General features: G+C 49.5%; 1 protein-coding gene across 4 annotated transcripts in view; it reads left to right on the top strand.

The window, feature by feature from the left end:
- HK1 (hexokinase 1) overlaps positions 1-27,848 on the top strand; it is a 72,519-nt gene that overhangs the window by 30,755 nt on the left and 13,916 nt on the right. For 2 of the 4 annotated variants that reach the window (XM_069460903.1, XM_069460902.1), the window contains exons 3-11: positions 6,967-7,115; positions 12,530-12,649; positions 15,946-16,041; positions 16,631-16,730; positions 16,835-17,018; positions 21,478-21,633; positions 23,798-24,031; positions 25,899-26,203; positions 27,598-27,746. In XM_069460903.1, coding sequence (XP_069317004.1) covers positions 6,967-7,115; positions 12,530-12,649; positions 15,946-16,041; positions 16,631-16,730; positions 16,835-17,018; positions 21,478-21,633; positions 23,798-24,031; positions 25,899-26,203; positions 27,598-27,746 — 1,493 coding nt within the window. The remainder of the gene's footprint in view (positions 1-6,966; positions 7,116-12,529; positions 12,650-15,945; positions 16,042-16,630; positions 16,731-16,834; positions 17,019-21,477; positions 21,634-23,797; positions 24,032-25,898; positions 26,204-27,597; positions 27,747-27,848) is intronic. The other 2 variants (XM_069460905.1, XM_069460906.1) reach the window with 2 other exon arrangements.

Here is a 27,848-nt window from a genome sequence, read left to right as displayed (position 1 = left end):
CAGGAGTTCCCGGCCACCATTCCCAGGGACCTGCTTTCTCTTTGATTCGTCTGAAAATGAGACTTTTTTTTTTTTGGATGCAGAGTCTCACTCTGTTGCCTGGGCTAGAGTGCCGTGGCGTCAGCCTAGCTCACAGCAACCTCAAACTCCTGGGCTCAAGTGATCCTTCTGCCTCAGCCTCCCGAGTAGCTGGAACTACAGGCGTGCGCCACCATGCCCAGCTAATTTTTTCTATATATTTTTAATTATCCAACTAATTTCTTTCTATTTTTAGTAGAGACAGGGTCTTGCTCTTGCTCAGGCTGGTCTCGAACTCCTGAGCTCAAATGATCCGCCTGCCTTGGCCTCCCAGAGTGCTAGGATTACAGGCGTGAACCACTGCGCCCGGCCTGAAAATAAGACTTTTGATTGGACTGGCAACTGAAAAATTTCCCTTGGTTTATTTTAAAGTTATGAGAGAAAGCTCGTGTAAAACATGCAGTAAATAAATGTTTATTTAAACATTAAAACAGTGAATTAAATAAATAAGAATAGTATCAAATAAAATAAAAAGTACCCATCATTTCATCCCAGCATAGCATTTGCTTTTGTGCCTGTTATTTCCCTGTGCACAAGTGGTTTATAGTTGTTTACCAGGTTGAGCTTTTACTCTCTTCCTTAAAGAACAAAGCAGAACAAAACCAAAAGCTGCAAGGAGTCATGGATGTTGAAGAGCCCCAGAAAAGAAATGTAGCCATCTCTGGTGTGCTGAAGTCTCACTCAGATCTCATCCTTGGGGGATCCTTGTGGGGATCCTTGTCCCCGAGTTCTGTCTAGGAAGCAGGTTTCATGGTTATGAATTTGAGTTTGGGATTCACATGCTGGCTTTGCCACTTACTGATTATGTGCTTGGAAAGGATATCTAACCCCACTCTGCCTTTACTTGCTTGTCTATATTAACGGGCATCATGACAGTACCTACCTCATAGGGTTGAGTGGATTAAGAAGAAAATGGTGCATATACAGCGCTTGGTGATTGGCACAGAAAGGCCTGGTGAATGTTAGCTGATGGTAAAATAAAGTGTTTTTGATATTCTAGTGACTCACCTGCCTGAGAGAAGCCATCGCATACAAATTCAGTTTTTTAACTTGGCAGTAGTGTAAAGCACCATGGGGCTAGGATTCTGATGGGAACCTGAAGAAAACCCTATACTGATTCCAACAGCGCACAAAGTCAGGGTCAGAGTTTTCACCAAATCTATGATACTTGCTTCCCAGCATTCTCCCTTGTTGTGCTTTTTTTGGACCATAGAAATAATTTAAAATCAGTGGTGTCATGTGATATATCCATATGATGAAGTACATTCTGTGGTGCAACATGGGTAAACCTTGAAAACAAGATGCTAAGTGAGAAGAAGCCAGTCACAGAGGGCCATAAATTGTGTGACTCCATTTATATGAAATGCCCAGATGGGGAAATGTATTGAGATAGAAAATATAGTTAGTGGTTGCTGGGGGTTAGGGAGGTTGGGAGGAAATGAAGAGTGGCTAAAGGGTACAGGATTTCTTTTGGGATGATGAAAATTTTTGCGAAATTGGGTAGTGATGATGGTTGTACAACTTTGTAAATATCCTGAAAACCACTGAATTGTACACTTCAAAATGGGTAAATCGGGCTGGATGCAGTGGCTTATACCTGTAATCCTGGCACTTGGGGAGGTGGAGGTGGGAGGATAACGTGAGGCCAGGATTTCAAGACTGGGCTGGGCAGCATAGTGAAACCCCACCTCTGCAAAAAAATACGCGGGCGCGGTGGTGCGGGCGCGGTGGTGCGGGCGCGGTGGTGCGGGCGCGGTGGTGCGGGCGCGGTGGTGCGGGCGCGGTGGTGCGCGTGGTGCATGCCTGTAGTCCCAGCTACTCAGGAGGCTGAGGCTGGAGGATCACATGAGCCCAAGAGTTTGAGGTTACAATGGGCTATGCTTGTACCACTGCACTTCAGCCTGAGCAACAGAGGGAGACCGTGTCTCAAAAATAAATAAATAAATAAATAAAATAAAATAAAATAGATAAATTATATGTGAATTATATCTCAATAAAGAAACTCACCCAACCGATGTGTGAAATAATAAGAAATATACATATTTGTCTCTGCCCCAAGTTCCTGGCACAAAGCTCCTGAAACCCTTCTAATTTCCTAATCAATAGGGGTGCTAGGAGAATCCTTTGTTCTAATATTTGGTCTTTGACCCTGGTTCCTGATACAGAGCTCCTAAATCCTTTGCAATTTCCTGTTCTAATGCACTGACTCTAGATAGCCTTGGGATGAGGGCTGGTTGCCAGGGGAACCAGCCCTATAATTAGAGGGTTGGTGCTTTCGGCCCTGCCCCCATCCAGGGAGGGAGAGGGGCTGAAGGTTGAGCTGGCAAACCAGTGGCCAGTGGTTTACTCTATTGTGCCTATGTAATGAAGCTTCCATAAAAACCCAAAAGGGCAGAATTCCCAGGGCTTAAAGATAGCTGAACATGTGGAGGTTCCTTTGTGGCACACCTGGAGAGGGCATGGAAGCTCTCGCCCTTCCCCGCATGCTTCGTCCTGTGCATCTCTGCCATCTGGCTGTTCATCTGTAATATCCTTTATAATAAATGGATGAATGTAAGTAAAGTGTTTCCCCGAGTTCTGTGAGCCACTCTAGCAAAGTAATCATATCCAAGGAGGGGGTTGTGGGAACCCTGATTTCTAGTCTGTCAAGTAGAAACACAGGCCACAACCTGTGCTTGTGACTGGCATCTAAAGTGGGAGGGGGCAGTCTTGTGAGACTGAGCCCTCCACCTGTGGGATCTGATGCCATCTGCAGGTAGATAGTGTCAGAATTGGATTGAATTAGAGGACAGCAAGCTGGCTGGTGTGTTCACTGGTGAATCTGCTGCAAAATTGATTGCCTGCTTGGTGTGTGGGGAAAAACCTGCACACATCTAGGGTCGCAGAAGTATTCCGTGTTATACTGAGTAGGGAATGGGAAAAACACACTTTGGTTTTTCCTCTGTGTCTCACATGATGGCATAATAGGTTGGTGTTTAAGAAACAATAAGCAGGTGTGCCTTGAATGAATGAATGGACCATTAATTCCTATGATCATGCAGCTACCAAGCACTTACTCAGCTGTCCTGGGTACCAAGGACAAATGCAAAGAAGCCTAAATTGTGGTCCTTCCCTCAAGAAACCTAAGAGAGATGATAAGAACAGTAAAATTCAGTGAGAGTTCTTGGTTTGTTCTTTCATTCCTTTCCATCTTCATTAATTCTGCAAGTATTTGTTGAGCTTTTACTATATGCCAAGATACTGTTCTAAGTTCCAGAAATATAGCAACGTGTCCCAGTTTACAGTTTGGTGGAATCAAATACAAAGATAAGTCGACTTTATAAAAGAGAACCTTTTTTTTTTTTAAAAAACAAAACAAAACAACATACTTAAAAAAAAATTAAAAATCTCAATGGACCCAGAATAGCTAAAACACTCTTGAAAAAGATGAACAAAGCTATAGGACTTTCACTTCCCAATTTCAAAATTAACAGTAATCAAGACATTGTGGTCCTGATATAAGGGTAGACATATATAGGGATCAGTGGAGCAGAATTGAGAGTTCAGAAACAAACACATGCATTTATGGTCAATTGATTTTTGTCAAGGGTGCCACACTATTCAGTGAAGGAAAGAATAGTCTTTTCAGCAAATGTCCGGGGACACTAGATACCCACATACAAAAGAATGAAGTTGGATCCCTACCTCACACCATATATAAAATTAACTCAAAATAGCCAGGTGTGGTGGCATGTGCCCCTAAATTCCATCTACTTGGGAGGTGGAGGTGGGAGGATCCCCTGAGTCCAGGGTTCAAGACCAGCCCAGGCAACACAGTGAGATCCCATCACACACACACACACCCCAACAACAAAATGGATCAAATACCTACATGTGAGGGCTAAAAGTAATAACACTCTTAGAAGAAAATATAGGTGTAAATCTTTGTGACCTTGGATTTGGCAATGGATTTTTAGATACAACACCAAACTACAAACAACAAAAGAAAAAACAGATAATTCGTACTTCATTAAAATTGAAAACTTTAGGGCTTCAAAGGACACATCCAGAAAGTGAAAAGACATCTTGGCCGGGTGTGGTGGCTCACACCTGTAATCCTAGCACTCTGGGAGGCCGAGGCAGGTGGATTGTTTGAGCTCAGGAGTTTGAGACCAGCCTGAGTAAGAGCGACACCCCGTCTCTACTAAAAATAGAAAGAAATTATATGAACGGCTAAAAATATATATAGAAAAATTAGCTGGGCATGGTGGCGCATGCCTGTAGTCCCAGCTACTCGGGAGGCTGAGGCAGAAGGATTGCTTGAGTCCAGGAGTTTGAGGTTGCTATGAGCTAGGCTGATGCCATGGCACTCTAGTCCGGGCAACAGAATGAGACTCTGTCTCAAAAAATAAATAAATAAATTGATTAATTAAAAAAAAAAAAAAAAAGGAGAGAGAAGACATCTCACAGAATGAGAGAAAAATATTTGCAAGTCATATATCTGATAAAGGACTTATTTTTAGAACATATAAAAAAAAAACTCTTACAACCTAATACTAAAAAGACAACAAAAACTTTAAAAACAGACAAGGGATCTGAATAGACATTTCTCCAAAGAAGATACATAAATGGCCAACAAGCCCATGAAGGGCACTCAGCATCATTAGTCATCTGAGAAATGCAAATCAAAAGTGAAAAGAGACAACAACAAGTGTTGATGAAGCAGGGAGAACCTGGAAATTCCTACATTACTGGTGGAAGTGCAAAATGGTGCATGTGCGCCGCAGAATGATGGCAGTGCCTCAGAAAGTGAAACATGGAATCCATTTGACAGGGCAAGTCTACTAGGTATGTACCAAGAGAAATGAAAACGTGTCCAAAAACTTGGACACAAATGTTCATGGTAGCATTATCCAAAATAACGAAAAGGTGGAAACAGATCAAATTTCTATCAATGGACAAATGGGAAAAGTAAAATGTGATATAACCATACAGTGTAATATTATTCAGCCATTGAAAGGAATGAAATACTAATACATGCCCAACACGATGAACCTTAAAAACATTTTGCTAAGTGAAATAAACCAGTCATAAAAGGCCATATACTGTATGATTCCATTTATATGAAATATTCAGTATAGGTATATGTAAAGCTATAGTGACAAAGTAGATTAATGGTTGCTTAGGTCTGGGGGAGATGAGGGGCTTGGGAGGTGATAGTTAAAAGGTACAGGGTTTTTCTTTTTCTTTCTTTTCTTGTCTCACTCTGTTGCCTAGGCTAGAGAGAGTGCAGTGGCATCATGATAGCTCACTGCAACCTCCAACTGCTGGGCTCAAGTGATCTTCCTTCCTCAGGCTCCTGAGTAGCTGGGACTACAGGTATATGCCACCATGCTCAGCTAATTTTTCTGATTTTTGTAGAAATGGGGTCTCTGTGCCCAGGCTGGCCTCAAACTCCAGGCTTCAAGTGATCCTCCCACCTCAGCCTCCCAAAGTGCTAGGATTACAGGTGTGAGCCACTGCACTCGGCTTTGACATTATGAAAATGTTCTAAAACTAGTTGTGGTGCTGGTTGCATAACCAAATATACTAAAAAACGTTGAATTGTATACTTCAAATGGGTGAATTGTATGGCATGTGAATTAAGTTCCAATAATGCTGTCACCATAAAATATGATAATACAGGCCTTTCCTTAGGAAAATGAGATGCCCTAAAGCAGTCTGGCACTTACTGTCTCAGGACTGGGGGCTTGGTGGACCACTGGGGCTCAGGGAGGCAGGGGTGTCTGTCACCCCTGACATGATACACATTGGGACAGTGGGGATGTCACCTTGGCATCATGAATAAAGCTAACAGATTTTAACTGATATATTGGGAGCATGTGTGAGGGTAACTAATAAGATATAAAGAATGTTTAATGTGGCTTAGTGGTTGGAACCTGCCTGAAGCCACCTCCCTTGGCACTGTCTGGTGGTCTCGGTGTACAGCGTCTCAGCGTCTTGCTCCGTCCCGCTGAGGCCCCCCCAAGTACTGCACAGTGGTCCTGAGGGAGGTCTCTATAGCGGGCCAGCTTACTCTTATGTGAGCAAGAGGGACACCTGTTAAAAGCATCCTCTGGGTGGAAACAATACAAGTGTCCACCGATGGATGAATGGATAAAGAAAATGTGGTTTATCCATACCATGGAATGTTATTCAGTCTTAATAAAGTGTGACATGCTGACACATGCCACAACATGGATCAACCTTGAAAAACATGCTGAGTGAAATAAGCCAGACACAAAAAGGCAAATGTTGTGTGAGTCCACTCATACGAAATATCCAGAATAGGCAAATTGATGGAGACAGAGAGCAGCCTGGTGGTTACCGGGAACTATGGGGGAGGGGAAATGGGAGTTGTTGCTTAACGGTTATAGAGTTTCTGTTTTGGGAGGTGAAGAAGCTTTGGAAATAGTGGTATTGGTTGCACAACATTGCGAATGTACTTAATGCCACCGAATTGTGCACTTACACATGGTTGCAGTGGTAAATTTTATGTTGTGCATGTTTTACCACAAGAAAGAACAACCCTGTGCAGTAGGTGGAGCTCTGGGCTGGCTGTAGTCGGTGTCTGAGCCGACACGCAAGGAACCCAAGGCGTGGGATGGGTCTCAGAGGTAGGGTTTTCTCTGAGTTGAAATGCTACGCGATTTTTATTTATGGATAGCAGTGCTGTTTTTGAAATACGGTAAGGAACTAGAGAAAGATGGGTTGAGAATTTGAACTTAATTCAGTACTTCTGTCCCCCTGAAGTTGGAAGTGTGGCAGGGGGAGGCAGACAGGGCCTGGACCCTGCCTACAAGTGGGCATGGCATGTGACTTTCTCCTAACCCTCGAATCTGATGTGATACCTGTTGTCTCCCTGAACAGAAAAGGGAGATTTCATTGCCCTGGATCTTGGTGGGTCTTCCTTTCGAATTCTGCGGGTGCAAGTGAATCATGAGAAAAACCAGAATGTTCACATGGAGTCCGAGGTTTATGACACTCCAGAGAACATCATGCACGGCAGTGGAAGCCAGGTGGGTCCCCGCTCCCTCCGGGTCAGCGCCATTGGGCCCGTGTCCCCCAGGGCATCTCCAGGGAGCAGACCTCAAAGCGCTGGTGTCCTGAGCCCCTGGAATAGGGTTGCTGGAAGGAGTCCGTCATAGATGCATACAGAAAAGGACTCCTGGGCAGAAGGACGGGACAGCCTGAATAGGGGCTGGATTGTGCTCGAAGAGATGCCCACCGTCCGGGTAAACTGGTGCTGGGGGAGTCGGCTGCCTGGACTCCCGCAGAGTCGAGCCCATGAGGGAGGGAGGCCCGCGGCTCTGTGGGATAAATGCACTCATCCCCTGAGGACGCTGGGGTTGGTTCCCCAGCACGGGGTTAGCGGAGCCCTTGGGTGAAAATGCCCCTTCCGTAAGGTCATTGGCCTCCTCACCTGCTCCCCAGAGGCTCAGGCCTCACAGGGTGTGGCTGTGGCCCTGCCAGGCAGGAATTAGGGTTCACAGCTCTGGGCTGATCAGGGGGCCCCTCATTACCTGAGGTAAAATAGTACTGTAGGCCGGGAGCGGTGGCTCACGCCTGTAATCCTAACACTCTGGGAGGCCGAGGCGGGAGGATAGCTCGAGGTCAGGAGTTCGAGACCAGCCTGAGCAAGAGCGAGACCGTCTCTACTACAAATAGAAAGAAATTATATGGACAGCTAAAAATATATATAGAAAAAATTAGCCGGGCATGGTGGTGCATGCCTGTAGTCCCAGCTACTTGGGAAGCTGAGGCAGGAGGATTGCTTGAGCCCAGGAGTTTGAGGTTGTTGTGAGCTAGGCTGACGCCAGGGCACTCTAGCCCAGGCAGCAGAGCGAGACTCTTTCTAAAAAAAAAAAAAAAAAAAAAATGCATTGTATAAGCCCTTGGCACAGAAAGCAGGGCCTTGCCAGGAAAATCGTCCCCTTCTCTCATGCATGTGCCGGACTCAGCCCCCCCCAGGGCCCCACCCTCCAAGGGCTTTCTTCCTTCCCTGCCCAAGGGGCGTGGACACGCACAGGAAGGGCCCGTCCACCCACTTCCGGCTGTCTGGTTGTGGCAAGTGGTGGGTCCCTAGCACATGAGGACCCTGTGATCCCGAGGAGGTTTAGACATCACCCCTCAGGATTTCCATCGTTTCCTGGTCCCTAAGCCCGGCTGAGGGACGGTGGGGGGCGGGGTGCTCCTTCCCTCTCCCGTAGACACTGTGGCCTCCCCAGTCATGGCTGCTGTCCAGGGTGCGTATTCAGAGCTTGCCAAATGTTTGCTTTAGGAAGGGCGTGTTCTCGGCAAGGTTCATGACTAGGTTCTCCAGGGAGCCCATTTGTTCTGGGGTGGATTTTGAGATGAGACCCAGGAGTCTTCCCCTCTTGACTCCACTTTATTCCTAAGTTACTGTGGGTGGGACCTGGAGGAAGCCATAATCCTTTTCTTTATCCGAGGCATGGGGCTAATCCGGCTTTCAACCTGCTCCCTGGGGTTTGGGTTCAGAGCTTTGCAGACCCTGTCATAGTGAGCATCGTGGAGGACACTGTCACTAGAGCAGGTGAACCACTTTGCAGTCAGCCACTGGAAGCGGGGGTGTCACTATTGGATGGCCCTGCCTGAGACTCCCCTGCTACTCCCCTGTCACTGGGCTGCAGAGACTGGCCCATGTATCTGTGCCTGCATGAAGGCTGCCCCTGGTGGCTTTCCTGACCATGTGCAGTTGGCCGCAGCGTTGCTCCCCTCAGCAGCCTGAGGTTTGGCGTCCTGCCCTTTCAGTTTTGGCAGCACGTACTGGCCTGTCCCTGTCTCTTCTCCAGGGTCCTTGGGTTGAGCCACCTAAGCCGGGTGCCTTCAGCACTGGGGCTCTCAGCCTGTGCTGCAAACATTCCCTGTGCGCTTTGGCTTCACCTTTTAGGAGTGGGGTTTGTTAATTAAGGGGGTGCCCCCACAGGCGCACACTCAGCTGCGTTCACTTCCACAGTAGCATCCTTCTTACTGCTGCTCCCTTCATCTCAGCCTCTGCCCCCATCTTCCTCTCTTCTCAGTCTCAGGGTCACTTTGCTTCCTGCTGTCTCTGTTTCTTCCTCTGCCCCCTTTAAGCAGTCTGAAAAAATGATGGTGATAATGATAATGTGGTATCATTATAGCAAATACTCACCAGTGCTTGTTATGTACAAGTGATATAAGCACTTTGTATATATTAACTCATTCAATCATCACAACAACCTTGTGGGGGGTGGTATCATTATTCCCTTTTCACAGATGGGAAAATTGAGGCTCAGCTGTTTGAAAACTAGCTCACCCATGGTGGAACTGGGATTTGAACCTAGGCAGGCCAGCTCCAGACGTTACAGTTGCAGCAGCTTGGAACTCCTAGGCTGGGTTTTGTCTTTGTCTTTATTTGCTTATTTATTTGTTTTTAATTTTATGAGGGTGAGGAGAATAGTCCAGGAGATGAGGGCTGGAAGATGGGAACTGCCCTTTCAGAAGTTTGGGGTTAGTGTAGCAATGACATTGTGAGGTCCATCTTGCTGAGTTCTCTTATCGGCCTATGGAATATTCTGGCAAACCAGGGTCCTCACTTGGCCCATGAAGCAACTCAGACTCACTGATGATGAACAAGGGTGAATTCCTGGGGTTTGATCACAGGGGATTCTATCTTCTGTGATATGTGGGAATTTTAAAATGGATTTTTGAACTTTTTATTTGAAATAATATTAAACTTATAGAAATGTTTTAAGATAAGCACAGAGAGCTCCTGTGTGTACCCTTCATCCAGATTCCCCCATTGTTTTTTTACAGAGGAAACGTTGCTAATAATCTCTCTCCAGATCTCTCGCACGCACAGTCCTTTGCGCACGGGGCTTTGCTCTGCGTCCTGCTCCTGCTCTTGTCACACTGGAATTGGAAGTGTCTTCCCTCTTCGAGTGACCAGAATTTAAAATAGAAAATTATAAATCTTTAATTTTCTTTCAGTTCTTGCCCTTTTTATTACCAATTTTCCGTATCACAAGCATTCTTTTTATATTTAACACTGTTAGAGAAAGATTTATTTATGACATTTGCTAGAAATGATAAGGCAGAACTTTATTGAGAGAGGCCCGGGGACAAGGTGTAGGGACCACGGCAGGAGGGTCTTGTGTTAGGGGAGAGAGATGGGACCCAACTCTCCTGATTCCCCAGTTATTAACTATTCCCTTTTCCTTGTCACCCCCTCTCTACACACACACTCTCTCTCTCTCTCTCTCTCTCTGTCTCTCTCCCCACCCAAAAAAAATCTCAGTGCAGTTTTAAGCTTTAATACTTTTAGAAGCACAAAGCAGCATTCTTGAAACATTACTTATTTAGTTTTGGGAATTTTGAAAAATAAATGCTTAAGTTCAGAGAGACTGAGTCTGTGTGTATGTATTTTTAAAATAATGAATTATGTTGTCAGGAGAGAAAAACAATTAATGTTTTTTTAGACACTACAATTTTGAGTCTAGGGAGGTTGGGTAACTTCCCTTCCTAGTTGATCCCAGATGTAGGTCAGCCCAGGGGCAGCTTCCTGCCTCCCCGGGCAGGCTTAGAGCCCTGGGTTGCGGGCAATCCGCAGAAAAGGCCTTTCCTCCTCAATGCAGCGCTAAGGGAGTTGTATTTGGGGAATTGGGGGCTGGGTACAGGCGCCATCCATGTGAATCCGTTTCTGCAGCCAGAGCTCTCCCAGCCACTCCCTGCCCCTTCCTGCAGAGCTTCCCTCCTGAGGCTGCAGGGGAGCCTGGAGCTTGCCAGTGCAGATGGCACGGGGCGCGAGGACCGCCTTAGTGATGGGTTTATATCAGTGTGAAATATAGGTCGCAGGGAGCTTAGCCGGGCTTCTCCAGGGGAGGTAGTCACGTGTCAACTCAGTCAAAGGTGCCAGCTGCAGCCAGAGTAAGAGTGACTCAGGGACAGAGGCTCCTCAAGCAAAGTTGACCGGGTTTTCCATCACTTGGCAGCAAAGTCTGACTTTAAAGCTGGCTTCGGGCACATCTGGGGAAAGATGGGAATGGCAGTAATGGCTTCTGGCCCGCTCTAATGGATGCCCCGCAAGGAAAGCCTTCAGACAGATGGCCTTGACTGGGAGCAGGGCTGGGGCTGCTCCGTATGACTGTTTGGCTCTTCCAGCACTGCCTTCTGGGCTCCAGAAAGTTCAATGGCTGTGTCAATCCCATGTTTAAGAGAGGTCTAGTGTTGTGACAGTCATGAAAAAGATAGACGGCTACCTAGACTGTGGCGTGGCAGCCAGAAGAGCATGTGTGTGCTAAGGTTGCATTAATAGAGGTATAGAGCTAAAGAAGGGAGGTTGTTAGTTCTGCTAAGCACTCCTCTGATTGGAACACATATGTGGAATATTATCTTCAGTTCTGCTTACATTTTAGAGGTGAGGAGAGTTATTAGAGAGATCTACTTAGGTAGTGAGCCTCCTGTCATTGGCAGTATTCTGCGGAAGCTAGGGAGCCACTGTTCTGGGCTCTTTCTAGTGGATTCCTAAGATGTGAGTGTACCTAATAAATCAAAGATAATGTGTCTTAGAGCAGGCAAACTTAAGTTGCAGCCCAGTAAATAAATTTCGGTATATTCCTATCATGATGAGAAGGAATAGTCTATAAAGACGCAAAACCACACAGACGACTCTCATGCACATAATATAGAGTGAAAGAACACGGACACCCAAGGGCGCACACTGTCCTGTCTCCATTGAGCTACTGTGGACAGACAGGCACAGCTAGTGGAGGGTGCTGAAGTCAGGGCAGCTGGCAGGTGCCGCTGTGGGGCTGGGTGGCAGCAGTCGTGACTGCAGGAGCAGGAAGAGGGCGTCTGGGTGCCGCTAACCTGGTCGGGGCACTGGTGGGTGTAGCCTGAGAGAACCTAGTGAACTCTACACTTAGGATATATGTGCTTTTTGGGGTATGCGTGTTACACTTCAGTGAAAAGTAAAAATGTGGTAGTCTGAAGATGGCTGAGTCACTCCACTGGGCTGGAGGCTGTGGAGTTGCCCGTGGAGGTTCTGGAATTTACAGTTAGCAGTGCGGGAAAGGGCCAGAAGGCTCCCCCACCTGGGTGGCCGATGGAGACCCGTGACTTGTGCATTATGGAAGGATAAGCTGATTTTCTGTTAGTTTTACGTTTTTCTCAGTACCCAAACAATACCTGGTAGTGACCCCTGAGAGGCCAGTTCTATTTGAAGGTTTTGAAATGCTGCCCAGGAGCTGTGCTGGCCCACGGGGCGGCTCTTTTTAAGTGGCTCTTCTCTGTGATCACACAGAGTGTGGCTTTTCAGACCGGGCCACCAGGTCCCTTGAGGACAGGCACCTCGGCAGGTGTGCTCCTTTCCGTGTTCGTGGGAGGGAGCTGGTTATGTTTCTTCCTGAAGTCCCCTTTGTCCCACCTGACTGCCCTCTCATGCTTCCTCCAGCTTTTTGATCACGTCGCCGAGTGCCTGGGAGACTTCATGGAGAAAAGGAACATCAAGGACAAGAACTTACCTGTGGGATTCACATTTTCTTTCCCTTGCCGGCAGTCCAAAATAGACGAGGTAAGGAGGTCCCGGGGTGATTGGGCTGTGCAGATGCCCCCGATTGGACAAGCCCGTGAAGCCTTTTTCTCCACCGCTTTCCCCTTTTGCTTCCAGGATGAGCTGCGTGTCTGGTATTTTTAAAGAAATATTTGCACAAACTGTGATGTCGTAATGTAGTGTTTATTTTTTGGATTAGCTTAGTTATTTAGGTATTCTAAATCATGGTATTTGTGGCCACCAGGTAGGGAGAGCCATTTATTACACACGAGCAGGTGAAGGAAAGGAAAGTAGGTTTGGTGGTGGTGGAGAGAGGGGGACGCCCTTGGCCAGAGGTGCCAGGCGTTACCTGGAAGCCATCCTGGTTGCTGCAAATCTGGTCAGGGCTCTGTCCCTCAGGTGCCAGAGCCACCTCTCCACGGCGTCTGCTGGTCAGTAGCTCCAGCCCCAGAGAGGTGCTTAGTTCCCTTGTTGACCTCCCAGGCGAGTCACTGCACCCACCTTCCTGTTTATCATTTGTTCATTCATTCATTCGTTCAGGAAGGATGGACTCACACTAACCGTGTGATAGCATTGAACCTCAGAGCACTGCAGCAATACAACATAAGTAGATGTAACCGTGTTCTACGTGGAGAGACAGAAGCACAAACAACACACACAACACACACATCTCTCCCTCGAATAAACTAATTAACAGGAATTCTGCTAATTAACATTATCGAGGGACCATCAGGTACCAGGCTCTGAATGCACACAGTCTTCAGACACCTCTATGAGTTAAGTGCTTATGATTCCCATTTCACAGATGAGGAAACTGAGGCTCAGAGGGGTTAAGAAGCTGCCCAAGGTCACCCAGCCAGGAGGAGGCAGAGCCCGTGCTCATAACTAGTTCACTTTGTTGCAGGATAGTAGCGTTTGGGCACAGGGCACACTTGCAAGGTAGCACCCCTAGGCCCCTTTACCCCTTTCGAATAAGCACCCTCTCCTAGGCGCTGCTTCCTGCTGCCCGAGCCCTTACATCGGAATCAGCAAGGCCCAGCAGGCCACGATGGAGCACAGAGGCCTCCCCAGGGTCACAGGGCTTAGAATGGCAGATCCTGGACCAGGGCCCAGGCCCCACCTCCCACCCAGTGCCTGCCCTCCCTCCCTCCAACATGTGTGAATGCTTCTGAGATGCTCAGTCTGATCTTTTGTCCTTTCAGGACTGCTGTGGCCACAGGGAGACTTGTGCTTTGGTATCTGGCACTGCCACCCTTCCAAGGTGTTCAGATTAGTTTGGCCTCCAGCACATCCTTCCCAAATCCTTTTGCAAAGCCTGTTGTCAGTACTAAGTGTCCCTCAGTTTTTGAGACCGAGGCATGACAGTCACTCCCCCTCCCAGGGGAGATGGGAGGTGGCCTGGGAATGAAGAGGCTTCAGCAAACTGCTTCACGGTCGCTCGCGTGTGCATTTAGCAGCCGTTTGCAGAGCGCTGTCACTGTGCTGGGTTTGGGCTCAGCCCTGGGAGGGAATGGCCCGCAGACGTGGCCTGCCCCCCAAAAGGCGCAGTCTTCCTGGGAGGAAGGTGTTGCAGAAGTAGGGAGAGAACGTCCTCATGGGCACAGGGGCCTGCAAGGGGGAGCAGAGGTGCCTGGGAGGGGGCATTGTGGGCAGAGAAGGAGCCAAAGGTGGGGGCCCACCTGCCAGCCTTGACCCCATCCCAGGAGGACTTCCTGGGCTGGGCCAGGCTACCTGCCAGGGAGCCAGTGGGTCCGTCCAGGAGGCCTACAAATGCTCTCTCAAGGCTGGCCGAGACCTTCGAGACTGTCCACATCTAGACCAGCTCTTACTCTAGATGAGCAAAAGGAACTGCGCACAAGGAAATGGGCAGAAGGTGTGGAAATAGAACCAGGCTTCCTGATTTTCAACCCCACCTTCTTCTTTTTTTTTGGAGACAGAGTCTCACTCTGTTGCCCAGACTAGAGTGCCGTGGCATCAGCCTAGCTCACAGCAACCTCAAACTCCTGGGCTTAAGCAATCCTCCTGTGTCCGCCTTCCGAGTAGCTGGGACTACAGGCATGCATCACCATGCCTGGCTAATTTTTCTATATATATTTTTAGCTGTCCATATAATTTCTTTCTATTTTTAGTAGAGACGGGGTCTCGCTCTTGCTCAGGCTGGTCTCGAACTCCTGAGCTCGAGCGATCCTCCCGCCTCGGCCTCCCAGAGTGCTAGGATTACAGGCGTGAGCCACGGCGCCCAGCCCAACCCCACCTTCTTCCCACAACTTTTTGGGAAGGGAGGGAGGGGAAAATTCAGGAGAAGAAAACAAGAGTGTCCAGGGGCTTCTGCAGAGCCTGGATTAGCCACGGTTACTGCTGAGCGAAGAACCACAAGTTCTCTCCAAGGGCTCACCCTCCCCGCTGCCTCCTCCAGTCGGTGTGGCTGTCACAGTGAGTGAGGGCAGTGCCCGTGTGGGCAGGACCCCCATCCCCGGGTCACCCCCTGGAAGTCTGCAGGGCCAGAGTGGGTCTCTCAATGCTGCTACGTTTGTAGTGACTTTCCCCAGTCAGAGAAAAACGGCCAGGTATTAATACAATTATTCTTATTTTTTTAGCATCTTTGATTATTTTAAAAAATTCAAAAGCAACATGTAGAACTACTGAAATAAAATAAAATTATAAAGCAAAAAGTAGAATTCCGACCCCTCCATATTACTAAGTGAGTCACCATTGGGTGGCTGTCCTTGATGTTGCTCCAAAAATATGCAAACAGGAGGGATCATACTGTACACATCGTGGAGTCACTGCTTACAAATGGGGGTCAAGTTCCAAAGTTGGTGGAGAGGCACACATCTCACATGGAGCCACCGTTGTCCCTGGAATGTGCAGGACCTGGCCCTAGGAAGCTCAGCAGCCAGAAATAGCTTAGAATTTCGTCCTCTTTCCATTCTGGCTCTGGCTGTCTTTCCTTGGGGCTGTGCAAGCCGAGGTCTGGTTGGAAAGTGGGGGAGGGTGACCAGGGATTTCTACTCTCTTTGTACGTGGGGTCTGGCTGCGCAGTGGACGTGCAGTCAGATCAGCATGCCTCATGGCACTGCTGTTCCTTCAGCCACCTGCTTTATTCTGCTGTGAGCTGGATATTGTGAGCAGGTTTCCCCCTCCCATGGTACCCCCCGGAGAAATCCGTCGTGTGGATAAACAGGAGATGGAACAGAGTCTGACTCCTCACCCAGTGTGATCTGGAAGGATCCACTGGGTCCTAGAGCAGTGCCCAGGGCCCTGGGGTGCTGGAGGCCTCCCAGCCCGTGTCCAGCCCCATCTGTGTTCCTTCACAGGGCATCCTGATCACCTGGACAAAGCGGTTTAAAGCCAGCGGCGTGGAAGGAGCAGATGTGGTCAAGCTACTTCACAAAGCCATCAAAAAGAGAGGGGTAATTTCTCCTGGGCCCTACTGACCCGGACGCACAGAGGGGAGGGGTGTGGGGACAGGGCTGCGTCCTAAAGCAGACCAAGCCCCTTCCTGGGGGTGGGGCGGAGAGTAGCGCCAAGTGTGAGCACCTGGGCAGGGGAGAGGTGAGGGTCCACAGTCTGAAATGTCAGAGGTGCTTTAAAGCTGTGTTCTCAAGTGCTGCCCAAAGGACCCAAGCCTGGGGCAGGGGTCGCCTCCTTGTGACAGGAGTGGTGTCACAGATGCAGCCTGCCATGCTTAGCACAGGGCAGGGGAGCCTGCCATATGCAGGCACGTGGACCTCGTGAGGTTTGTGGAGGAATGTGTCTCTAGGAGTCAAATCCACTCCCCACAGACTCTGAAGCCAGGTAATTAAGGGAACTGTGAGGTTTCCATAATGTAATCACTGCACTCTGATCCAATTAATTTGAGTACCAGCAGTAATGAAACCAGCACCACCCACTAAGCGGGGTGGTTATGAAAACTAGAGCACTTCTGCCAAGCTCTCCTAAGGTTGGTGATCTCTGCTCCCACGTGTGAATGGACGGTGACATCCCGGTATCCGTCCCCAGGACTATGATGCCAACATCGTAGCTATGGTGAACGACACGGTGGGGACCATGATGACCTGTGGCTATGACGACCAGCAGTGCGAAGTTGGCCTGATCATTGGTAACGTCCCCCCCCCTCGGCTCGTCCCTTTGTTCGGCCAATGTTTCCAGGAGGCACAGCCTCCTCGCTTGTGTGGTCACAGCTTCTGATCTTGCCCCTCCAAGGCACTGGCACTAACGCGTGCTACATGGAGGAACTGAGGCACATCGACCTGGTGGAAGGCGACGAGGGGAGGATGTGCATCAACACGGAGTGGGGGGCCTTCGGAGACGACGGGTCCCTGGAGGACATCCGCACCGAGTTCGACAGGGAGATAGACCGGGGCTCCCTCAACCCCGGAAAACAGCTGTGAGTCCTTGACCTTCTCTTCTAGCCACAGAGGTGACTTAGGGGACATTTAAGGAAAGATTTGGGGTGAGAGATGAGTGGGGCGTGAAGCCAGATGATCCCAAGCGGAAAAGCCCATTAGATTTGCACTATTTGTCTTGCCTTGTGTGGTCAGATACGTGGCTGTGGAGTCTGTAGCCTAAAAGCACTTTTAAACTAATGTTCTCTTTGTTCAATTAACACTATGATTGTATCCTTGTAAAACACTTGAAAACTCAGAGCACAGAAGCGATGATGCAGCTGGGTGCGGAGCTCACAGCGAACTCCTCACCCTGAGCAGGGGGAGCAGGGCTGGAGTCGAGGGGCTCTCAGGGAAGGAGACCAAGAGGTGGTCGGGAGCGCAGGAGCTCTGAACCCCCTGAAAGAAAAAACCTTCAAATTATCCCCTGCTGCACACACCCAAAATAAATATTAATTGTTCAAAAATGCCGTCCCTCCCCCAAAGTAAAGCACGGAAACACTAATGTAAAATACGGTGTAAAAACTATATGACTGTGTGCTATAGTCACTAGCATTGCTGTTCAGGGTGAGAGAGGCCACGTGGCATGTGGGGTGTCACTGAGCCAGGGAGGGTGAGTGTCCGTTCATGCAGCACATTTACTGAGCACTGATCGTGTGCTAGGCTCTGAGGGTCCCACACTGCGCCCTCCCTCTCAGGGCTGACCATCCTCCCGGGAGTGGGCCAGAGATGCAGTGTCTGTCGTGCAGAGGAGTGGCTGAGCACGGTGTAAGTCGTGCAGGCCTCAGGGAGGGTGGAGAAACTCCTCCTGTATGTCAAGCACAAACAGATGAGTCAGACTTTAAAGAATGTGAGACCTACACACAGGCAAGTTGTTTGTGGACTTGGAGGCTCCTGGCTGCAGAGTAGGAGAGCTGTCATTCAGGCTAGAGTGGGAATTGCTTTCTCAGGGCCACGTATTTCCTCAAGTGCACGCTCGCTCGCGTTTCTCTGTGAGGCTAGCGTGCGCTGAGAATCAGGAGTCCCTGCCTCTTCCCACAGCGAGAAGGTCTGTTTCTATAAGGGATCCGATGTCTGGCTTCCTCCCTCCGGCCCCTCTGCCCCAGGCCTTCGACATTCTTGCCATACACCTGTTTCATGCTGCAGATTTGGTCCCACCGGCTTTCATGTTTCATTCTCCTTCTCTTTCCCTCTTGTCTTCTTGGGCCTCTTACTCTTCTGCTTTCTCTGTTGTGTCTGGAATCCCACATCCCTTCTCACTGTGACTCCTTGTCACATCCTTCAAAATGCGAGGAGACACCGCCCCATACAGCAGCAACAGCAGTGACCACAACAGCCTGGGTGGTGGTGGAATAACCACGTCTTTTCAAGTCAGCTCCTCATCACCTTTCCTTTCTGTTGCCCTGCCCGTCCACAGAATCTCCCAGAAGCTCCTGTCCTGGTTTGCCTGGACATAGGCCTCTCCCTCCTTTTCTTTCCCTGGGCTTCCAGCTGGAGCAGACCAGGCTGCCAAGGGAACTCCTAATTGGCATGCACGTCCTTGCTCAAGACTCCCGGTGGCTGACGATCCCCACCCCCAACCCCGTCTCAGCCCTGCCTGGGCCCACTAGCAGGCAGGGTGGCTGGAACACTGTGGCACTGCCCCTCACTGGTGATCTGTGGTGGGAGGTGTCTGACTGCCAAGAGGCAGATCACGACTAGCTTGATTTCACTTGAGCAGAAGGGAGGCGCTGGCACCAACGCGTGCTGCGGGTGCAGGAGGAGCCAGTCTCTGTGAGCCTGGGCTTGAGGAGAAGGCACGCGAGAGGTGCCCTTTGCTTGGTCTGATGCTCTGATAGGGGTTCTAGGGACTGGGAGAGGACAGACCCTTGGCCCAGGGCCTCCTTTATCTTGAGAAGAGGACGTCAGTATCTGTATTTATAAATGGACATCATGTAGAGAAGTGAGCAGGTTGTTCTGGGCGTCTCTAGAAGGCAGAGTGAGAAGCAGTGGGTAGAGGTGCCAGGAAGCAGATGTTGGCTCATCCTAAGGGGAATAACTTTTCTTACTGTCACGCTGCCCAACAGGGACAGGCTGTCTAGGGAGAAGGACAGGCAGAGGGGATGGGGTAGGTGGCCGCTAGCATGACAGTAAAAGCTACCATTGTGTGATACTGCCCGCAAAAAGGGCAGCACAGCACAGTAGTTAGAGCATAACCTCTGCAGTTAGATTTAAGATTTAACTGGGTTCAAAATGTGCATTTGCCACTTAGTAGCTCTCTCCATGGGCAAGTTCTGTAGCCTTTCTGTGGCTCTGTTTTCTCACCTGTGAAATGGGGATAATGCTAATGTCTCCCTCAAAGTTGTAATGAGAATAAAATGTTTTTTTTTAATTATTTTTTATTTTTAATTTTTTTATTATTATTTTTTTTTAGAGACAAGATCTCGCTCTGTTGCCCAGGCTGGAGTGCAGTAGTGCAATCATAGCTCACTGCAACCTCAAACTACTGGGCTCAAGTGATCCTCCCACCTTGGCCTCCCAAAGTGCTGGGACTAGAGGCATGAGCCACTGGACTCAGCCACAAAAAAAAATTTTTTTTTGAGACAGAGTCTTGCTCTGTTGCCCTGGGTAGAGTACAGTGATGTCATCGTAACTCATTGCAACCTCAAACTCCTGGGCTTAAGCGATCCTCCTGCCTCAGCCTCCTTAGTAGCTAGGACTACAGGCGCATGCCATGCCACCTGGATAATCTTTCTATTTTTAGTAGAGACGGGGTCTTGCTCTTGCTCAGGCTGGTCTCAAACTCCTGAGCTTAAGCAATCCTCCTTACCTCCTGCTTCCCAGAGTGCTAGGGTTACAGGCGTGAGCCACCGCACCTGTCGCCATACAATAAGTTAACACCTGTAAAGCTGTGGTTCCCAACCCCTGAGCCGTGGACCAGTATAGGTCCATGGCCTGTTAGGGACCTGACCGCAGAGCTCCATGCCCCCGCTTCCCCCAGTCCATGGAGAAATTGTTTTCTATGAAACCAGTTTCTGGTGCCAAAAAGGTTGGGGACCGCTGCTGATGTAAAGTGGCTAGAAGAGTGTCAGACACAGGAAGGGCCATAGCACTCACTATTAGCCAGACATGGCAGCACCATATGACCTGTGTTAGCCTGTATCCTCCATACACCCTTCCAGGGGAGCCCTGTCGGCATCCCCATTACACAGGTGAGGTGACCTACTCTAACTGTGGCTCCCGCCAGCCAGGCAGCTAGGACTCAGAAGGGCACTCTCCGGCCAGGTATCCCCACACGGTCATGGCAGGGCCGTCCTGTCTGGTTCTGTCAGGAGCGGGAACAATGAGCACTGTGTGTCTGACAAGGCCTGAACCCTGTGTTGATGGACAAGGGCTGGGCAGGCAGGTTCCACCAGCATCCTTGGCGCCCAGGCTGGCTCTGGCTGGAACAAAGTGTTTTGCTGTGTCACAGCCAGTTCTGGGTGTGCCAGCTGGGCTCCCTTGGAGGAGAGGCCGGCCCCTGCCATGTGGACCTGCCTCTTTGATCTGCCCTGCTCAGGGTTCCTCCTGGCCCTGGTCAGCCATGCCTCAGGGACTGCATCTGGCTCAGATACGGCTTCGAGCCTTGGTTCTCGCTGGCTGTGTCGCATTCCCCAGTGTGCGTAGGCGTCTATCTGAGGCTCCACCTGGCAGCTTCTCCCCTGCAGCGCTGGGCTCCAAGTGGCTGCTGCAGTCACCGAGCCCTTGCTTCAAGCCACACCTCCCAGGGGAGGGGAGAGTGGGCTCACTCTGATTGGCCTTTGCCTGGACGAGGCCAGAACAGCAGGATGAGCCGATTGGCTTTCAGCTCCTCAGAGCCTACCCTGGAGTTTAGGGTCAGATCAATGGGGGAGGAGTGGGTTCCTCAAAGCAAATTCTTGGACCTTTTGGCTGATGCCAGGAAGATGACCAACAAATGCCCAACAGCAGCCCCTAGGCAACGGCTGCCTTTCCCTCGGTGAAGACATTTACTAGACTGTTTCCTGGCCACCTCCCTCCCATAGGGCTTGGAGTCTCCCAGAACGATGGAAAGTCCTTTAAAAAGTACAGCATATAGTTTTGTAAGAGATTGTCATATTCTGCTCATTTCTTTCTACGGGCCTTCTTGTCTTTGTCCCCAATCTAAATTCCAACATTCCCCTCCCACCCCCCTGCCCCGGCCTCCAGGCAGCCTCCCCTGCCTGCTCCTGCCTCCTGGGCTCAGGCATGGGGTCTGGATGACCCACTCTCTCGGGTGTCAGCGTCCCCCAACATGCCCCTGCCCATCCCCTCACCTCCCTCTTGTTCAATCACTCAGGAGCCACAGCCGGCGAGGCTGAGGGCTTGTGGGAGCTGAGGCGGTGCCTTCCTCTCCTTTATGTCCCTCCCGCTCTCACATGTTGCCGCGTGTCATGTGCAGAGGAAGGACTAACAAGGGCCCGTCCGTGTGCTTTCCTCCTGCAGGTTTGAGAAGATGGTCAGTGGCATGTACATGGGCGAGCTGGTTCGGCTGATCCTGGTCAAGATGGCCAAGGAGGGCCTCTTATTTGAAGGGCGGATCACCCCAGAGCTGCTCACCAGAGGGAAGTTCAACACGAATGATGTGTCAGCCATCGAGAAGTAGGTACCACCCGTCAGGCTTTCTGGGGGTGTTGAGGGCAGAGAAGAGGGCTAGGTCCCTCGTTTCCTCCTGAGTCCAAGTTTGGTGGCCTTTCCCCTCCAGAGTGTCAGGGCTTTTGGGGTCAGGCTTTCTTCATTCTTAGCTGACCCATCCCAGGCTGGTCTCCCGGCACGCACCGTGTGTGTGGCGGTTCATTAAAGAGCAGCCTAGTTAGCAGCAAATGCTTCATGGACGATCTTCCTGTTTATTGACAAAGCCTCCTCTCCTGCCCCACTGCCCCCTGACATACACTCGGGGCAAGACTGAGTCCAGGAAGAAGGTGATTCTAGCCCAGGGCCTGGGTTTTTGGAATTCCCCCTGGAATATCATGACCCTCTCCAACAACTAGAAATGTTCCCTGGCACACAAGTTTGGGAAACGCTGGTTAACAGGTGAGCCAGGACAGATGGACACAGAAGGACAGAGTCCAGCCAGCAACCTGACTGCTGCCCTTTGGCATCACACGAGAAACCCAGGAATCTCTGTCTTGACAGTTAGTCACAGGCCTTCACTCTGGGAGAGAAGTAGATAAACTCTGTCCCAATGGCAGTTTGATGTAGCTGGTGCCTCCGAGTCTCAAGGGTTCTTGTCTTGTGGCTGGCTCCCGTGTGCCACCTGGCTCCGTTCCTGGTTCAGGAGATTCCATGTAGCAATGCAGAACCACCGGGATGAAGGTAAAGATAGCTGGCTGCCATCCTTGGTGCAAAGTGCCATTTTATCTCTGCGTGAAGTGGTCATTCCCACTGTTCCCTGTGTGGTCCTGGAAATTCACACAGAGCCAGCGGCTTCATAACCCTGGCTCCTGGGAGAAGATGCACGTTGGCTGTCTTTGTGGTTAGAGAAGGCGGCTGCTAGACGGGGAAGGGGGTTTATTTGGACTTAGCTCCTCTGCCAAATCCACGTGCTGGAGTGTGTCCTAGGGTGACTGTCGTTTAGGAACAATTGGTGCAGAGCTGTGTCAAACAGGAAGCCACACTGCCGCATTTCCAACCACGAGGCTGGGAAGGAAGGGGAGCCGGAGGCTCATGGCTGGTCTTGAAGGTTACTGGCGAAGTCAGGAAATGCCTGCCTCCTGGCCTGCTTCTGGTGTTGGCTCTGTGGTTACCAAGAAACATTAACCCAGTTAGCTCAAGGAAGCATGTGTATTATAATAAAGGCTATCTCCAAAAAACCTGTAAAATACATCCCACAAGGGCAGATGTTAGAAGCATTCTCTAAAATCAGGAGTAAGATAGCATCACCAGTTTCTATTCAGCATTATACTGGAGTCTTAGCCAGTGTTTTAACAAAAGAAAAAGGAAAGAAAGAAATTAATGACCTAAAAATCAAAAAAAGTGAAATTGTCATTATTAGCAAATGGTAAATATATATATGGAACACCCTAAAAGTATCTACAGACAATGAATAGAATAACAGAAATTAGAAAGATGTCTGGAGATGAGATATAAAAGGCAATTGTATTTCTATCTATTAGCAATAATTAAAAGAAATACATATGTTGTATAAACTTTATTTTAGAGTAACTTTAGATTTTCAGAAAAGCTGCAAAGATAGTACAGAGTGTTCCTGCATACCCATCACCCACCTTCCCCCATTGTTAAAATCTTACATTATTACGGTACATTAAAGAGTGTGTGTGTAGACACACATACATTTTTTAAAGACGCCATCTACAATTGTAACAAAATTATAAAGTACTTTGGAATGAATACAACGAGATGCACAAAACACACACACAGAAAATTAAAATTTGCCCGAGAAACCTCAAGGAAGAGTGTGTCAGCACCTGGGGCAACTCACAGACCCCATAAGCAGGAGGGTCCCGGGCCGTGCGAGCACTCGGCCCCGGGTGGGAGCAGTTGTTCCTCCCCTGTTCGCAGGCCACGTACGTGGTCTTGGCCCGTCATAACCCAGCCTCATGCAGTTTTCCACTTCTACCCAGTATTTCTTGCAGGGGAGACCCCCCCACGCCCCCCAGGCTCTCCTTAGACATTTGATGGTCTCAATCCCACGCCATGCACATGTGGCGAGTGGCTTCTGCCTTCCTGTGTACCCTCGAGCCTCAGTGCTTGGCGCTGCCTGGTGTGGTCCTTAACGTGTAGGTGTTGGCCTCTGCCTTCCCAGGAACAAAGAAGGCCTCCACAACGCCAAGGAAATCCTGACCCGCCTGGGAGTGGAGCCGTCCGATGAGGACTGTGTCTCGGTCCAGCACGTGTGCACCATCGTCTCCTTTCGCTCGGCCAACCTGGTGGCTGCCACGCTGGGCGCCATCCTGAACCGGCTGCGTGATAACAAGGGCACGCCCAGGCTGCGGACCACGGTTGGTGTCGACGGGTCTCTTTACAAGACGCACCCACAGTGAGTCTGCCCTTTGCTGTCATTGGCACTCCACACCCATCGGGTCGGGGTGGGGTTGGGGACAGGCCTTCTCTGGAGGTAGAATTTGCACCCAGCAAATGGTTTTTGGCAGACAAGACCATGCCTAGTTCTGGGCAGAAAGGTCAGAGTTGCCCACTTGGGAAGTCCTGCCCCAGCTGCTCCTGGCGGGTGTTGCTTCTGTATGCCACCATCCTCTCCTCTTTGCAGAGAGTGTGTTAGCGATACCTTTCACCTGGAGAGCCGTCATCCTCATTATAGCTTGGGTCATAGGTGCGGTACCTGCATTCCTGTTTCAGAAGCTCCTGGTAAAATCCTCCAAACCCTCAGACATTATTTTTTTTAAATGGGCAATGTGTCCGTGCTTGGCACCCGAGAGCCAGCGGCCATGTGAGTTGTAAACTGTCCCCATTGCTGAGGACAGGCTGGTTCGCCACGCTGCCGTCTGGTCTACTGGCTGCCTCGGCTTCGGAAGTCCCCTCGGCCAGTATGCACATGGCTTGTACCTTTTTAAAAGGCCAAAGGTAAATTCTAAATCTTTATTTAATAGGTTTTGATGATAACTGCCTGTGACAGGATTATTTTGTACAGGACCTCAGATTTTTCCCCCACTATACATGCCACGTGCATGTGAAGTAGCCTTGCAGAGACCGCACCTTCATGCCCAGCTCTGGGGACAGTTCAGCGGGTGTTGAAATTGCTCTGTGTTGCTGAGGGGATAGGGTTTGAGCTAGTTGGATGCTGTTAGCTGCCAGGTTCACAATTTTGTTATTTTTAAAAACATTTTTAAAGTATTTGTAAAAAATTCTTGATAATGAAACCATTTCATTAGCCATTTTTTCTTATTTTTAGAATTTCTTGTCTAATTTTTGGACAACAAAGCCTAGGAATTTGCAACATCACTTTAAAATTTTATAAAATTACGGTAAAATACATATACAATCGATCATCTTAACCAATTTTAAGTATACAGTTCAGTGGTGTTATGCACATTCATATTGTCACGCAACTGTCACTACCAGCCATCTCTAGAACTCTCTTCGTCCGTGAAATCACATTTTTAAAAACAATTTTGAATAAATGTTTCCCATTTCAGAAGCAATATATCCTTGGCATAGAAACTTTAGATGGTTCAAAAAGTTACGAAGAGAATAGAAGCCGTTCTTTATCCCAGCCCTTGGACTTGACCACTGTCAGTATTTTGGGGAACTGTGTTTCCTGTTTCCTTTGGCAGCAGCCTGCCGCACTTACAGCTGACCACAGTCCTGTCCTAAAGTCCTGCTCTAGCCACTGAGAAACGTCTAGGCTTTTGAAGGAGAGGGAAAGGGCCAAGTGAAAATACAGAACAACAGTGGTTATTTATTGAACCTTCCTAGTGCCAGTTACTGATCTAAGCATTTTATTAACTCATTTAGTTCCGTCCACATCACTGTCAGCCGACGCTGAGACCCTCATTTCCTACAAGGTCACCTGCCCAAGGTCACCTGGCGTGGAAGTGATGGTCTCGCCCTTGTTTTTGGATCTGACTTTCAACACTGTAGTTTTGACCACTGTGCTGTATTATTTTCTCTTTATGGTGAAGGACAAAATCTGGAATTTTTTGTGTTTGATGCTCATATAATACTGGGAATCCTCTTTGTTTTATGCGTGGTTATGGGCAATTTCATTTTTCCTTTTTACCTGTCTGCATTTGCTAACTTTTCTACAGTGGATGTTGATGACTTGTGTAATGAAAAAAAGCAAGTATAGAAAATGGAATTAAAAAGTGGAGAAAGACGGGGGCTGCGGGGGCTGGAGGTCCCCAACAGATGCTCATTCCAGCTGTGTGGCACGTCTCCCCCTCCCCCAGGTATTCTCGGCGTTTCCACAAGACACTGAGGCGCCTGGTGCCCGACTCGGACGTGCGCTTCCTCCTCTCCGAGAGTGGCAGCGGCAAGGGGGCCGCCATGGTGACGGCCGTGGCCTACCGCTTGGCGGAGCAGCACCGGCAGATAGAGGAGACCCTGGCCCACTTCCGCCTCACCAAGGAGATGCTGCTGGAGGTGAAGAGGAGGATGCGGGTGGAGATGGAGATGGGGCTGAGGAAGCAGACGCACGACAAGGCCGTGGTCAAGATGCTGCCCTCCTTCGTGCGGAGCACTCCGGATGGGACCGGTGAGGGCCTGCTGGGGGCTGGCATGCCTCCCCTGCTTGTGCCAGGGCCCAAGTCACAGCAGGGCTGGGCAGAGGCTGGATTTTCCAGCAGATGTATTTGCACTGGAGGTGCATGACTTTGCAAGAGCTCACCTGAACCTCTGTTTTCCATTTTTACCACTGATATGTCATGTGTATGACTTGGGGCACTTAAATTCTGGTTGGACCTCCCAGGCAGGTGCTGTCTCTAAAACCATAGTCCTGCTCAGAATGAAAAAGTGTTAAGAGCAAAGCTGGGCCAATCCCACAGCACTGAATAGGTTCTCTCACAAATACAGTAAACCAGAAGGATAAACACCCAATGCCCCCTTCTTAAGTCCTGATAGGGTGTGTGTAAAGTAGGCAGGGGCCAAACAACCTTAATGCCACCCTTAATGGTTCTCGTTGGAGCTGAGCACGAGCAATCTGAAGAGCTTTCTGGGTGAGTCCTTGAAGTAATGAATTTTTGTGATATGAATATGTCCTACATGTAAGTTACTTATTATTGCATTATAACCACCCTCAAACTTAGTGGCTTAAAACAGCCACCATTTATTATTGCTCATGTGTCTGTGGGGGTTAGCTGGATGCTTCTTCTCATTAGGGCTAGATGTGGTTGACATCTGCTGGACTCATTCCTGCACCTACAGTCAGCTGGGGGGTCAGCTGGGAGGCTGATGGCAGACAGCCCCCCTTATACATCCAGCAGGTGGCTGGGGTGCAGGGGTGCCTGGCCCTGCATCTCATCCTCTGGTGGGCCACCAGGCTGTTCTCGTGGTAGCAGCAGTGTCCATGAGGGCGAAGGGAAGACTTCAGAGCCCCTTGGAGGCTGAGGCTGAGGGTGGGGACTGGCTCAACTTTGCCTCTGCCGCACTCTTTTGGCCAGAGCAAGTCATGCGGCTGGGCCAGATCAAGGGGAGGGGAAATAGACTCCATCTCTTGGTGTGTTTGGTGGGAGGAACTGCACAGACACATTGCAAAGAATGCCAGGTACAGAGAAGGGAATGATTGTAGCCATTTTTGCAAATACTTTACACGTTGACATAAATTATTAATTTTTATGTGAGGTTTTCTAAACCCAGGGCATTGTTGCTAGGCCCCAGTGAAGTTTGTTTATTGTGACAGGCAGTTTACCCATGGGGCCATTTGTCCTTGCAATATGGCTCACAGTTGGAGGTGGTCAGTGACACAGTGCCTGCCCCTCCTCTGAGCCTGTGCTGTGTGCTGCAGGGAGGAGTCACAGCTTCTCCCCGGATTCGGTATGGGATATCCTTTTTGGATGAGTTCTCCCCTGGGATGTCTGGAGTCTTGGAGTTACTGGCTGCCAAGAAGCACCTAGCTGTTTTTGACATTCTTTATGTTCTTGACTGCAACAGAGCATGGTGACTTCTTGGCTCTGGATCTTGGAGGAACGAATTTCCGCGTCCTGCTGGTGAAAATCCGTAGTGGGAAAAAGAGAACGGTGGAAATGCACAACAAGATCTATGCCATTCCTGTCGAAATCATGCAGGGCACCGGGGAAGAGGTGAGACGGTTCTGCTGGTGTGTGTGCACACACATGGCAGTGGCATTGGTGGTTACGTGCTGACCAGAATCCTCATGTGACCCCACGGCTGTGCATTTGTGC

The sequence above is a fragment of the Eulemur rufifrons genome, chromosome 28 (assembly GCF_041146395.1).
Source record: "Eulemur rufifrons isolate Redbay chromosome 28, OSU_ERuf_1, whole genome shotgun sequence".
Lineage (NCBI taxonomy): Eukaryota > Metazoa > Chordata > Mammalia > Primates > Lemuridae > Eulemur > Eulemur rufifrons.
This window is presented reverse-complemented; position numbering and strand designations above follow the sequence as displayed.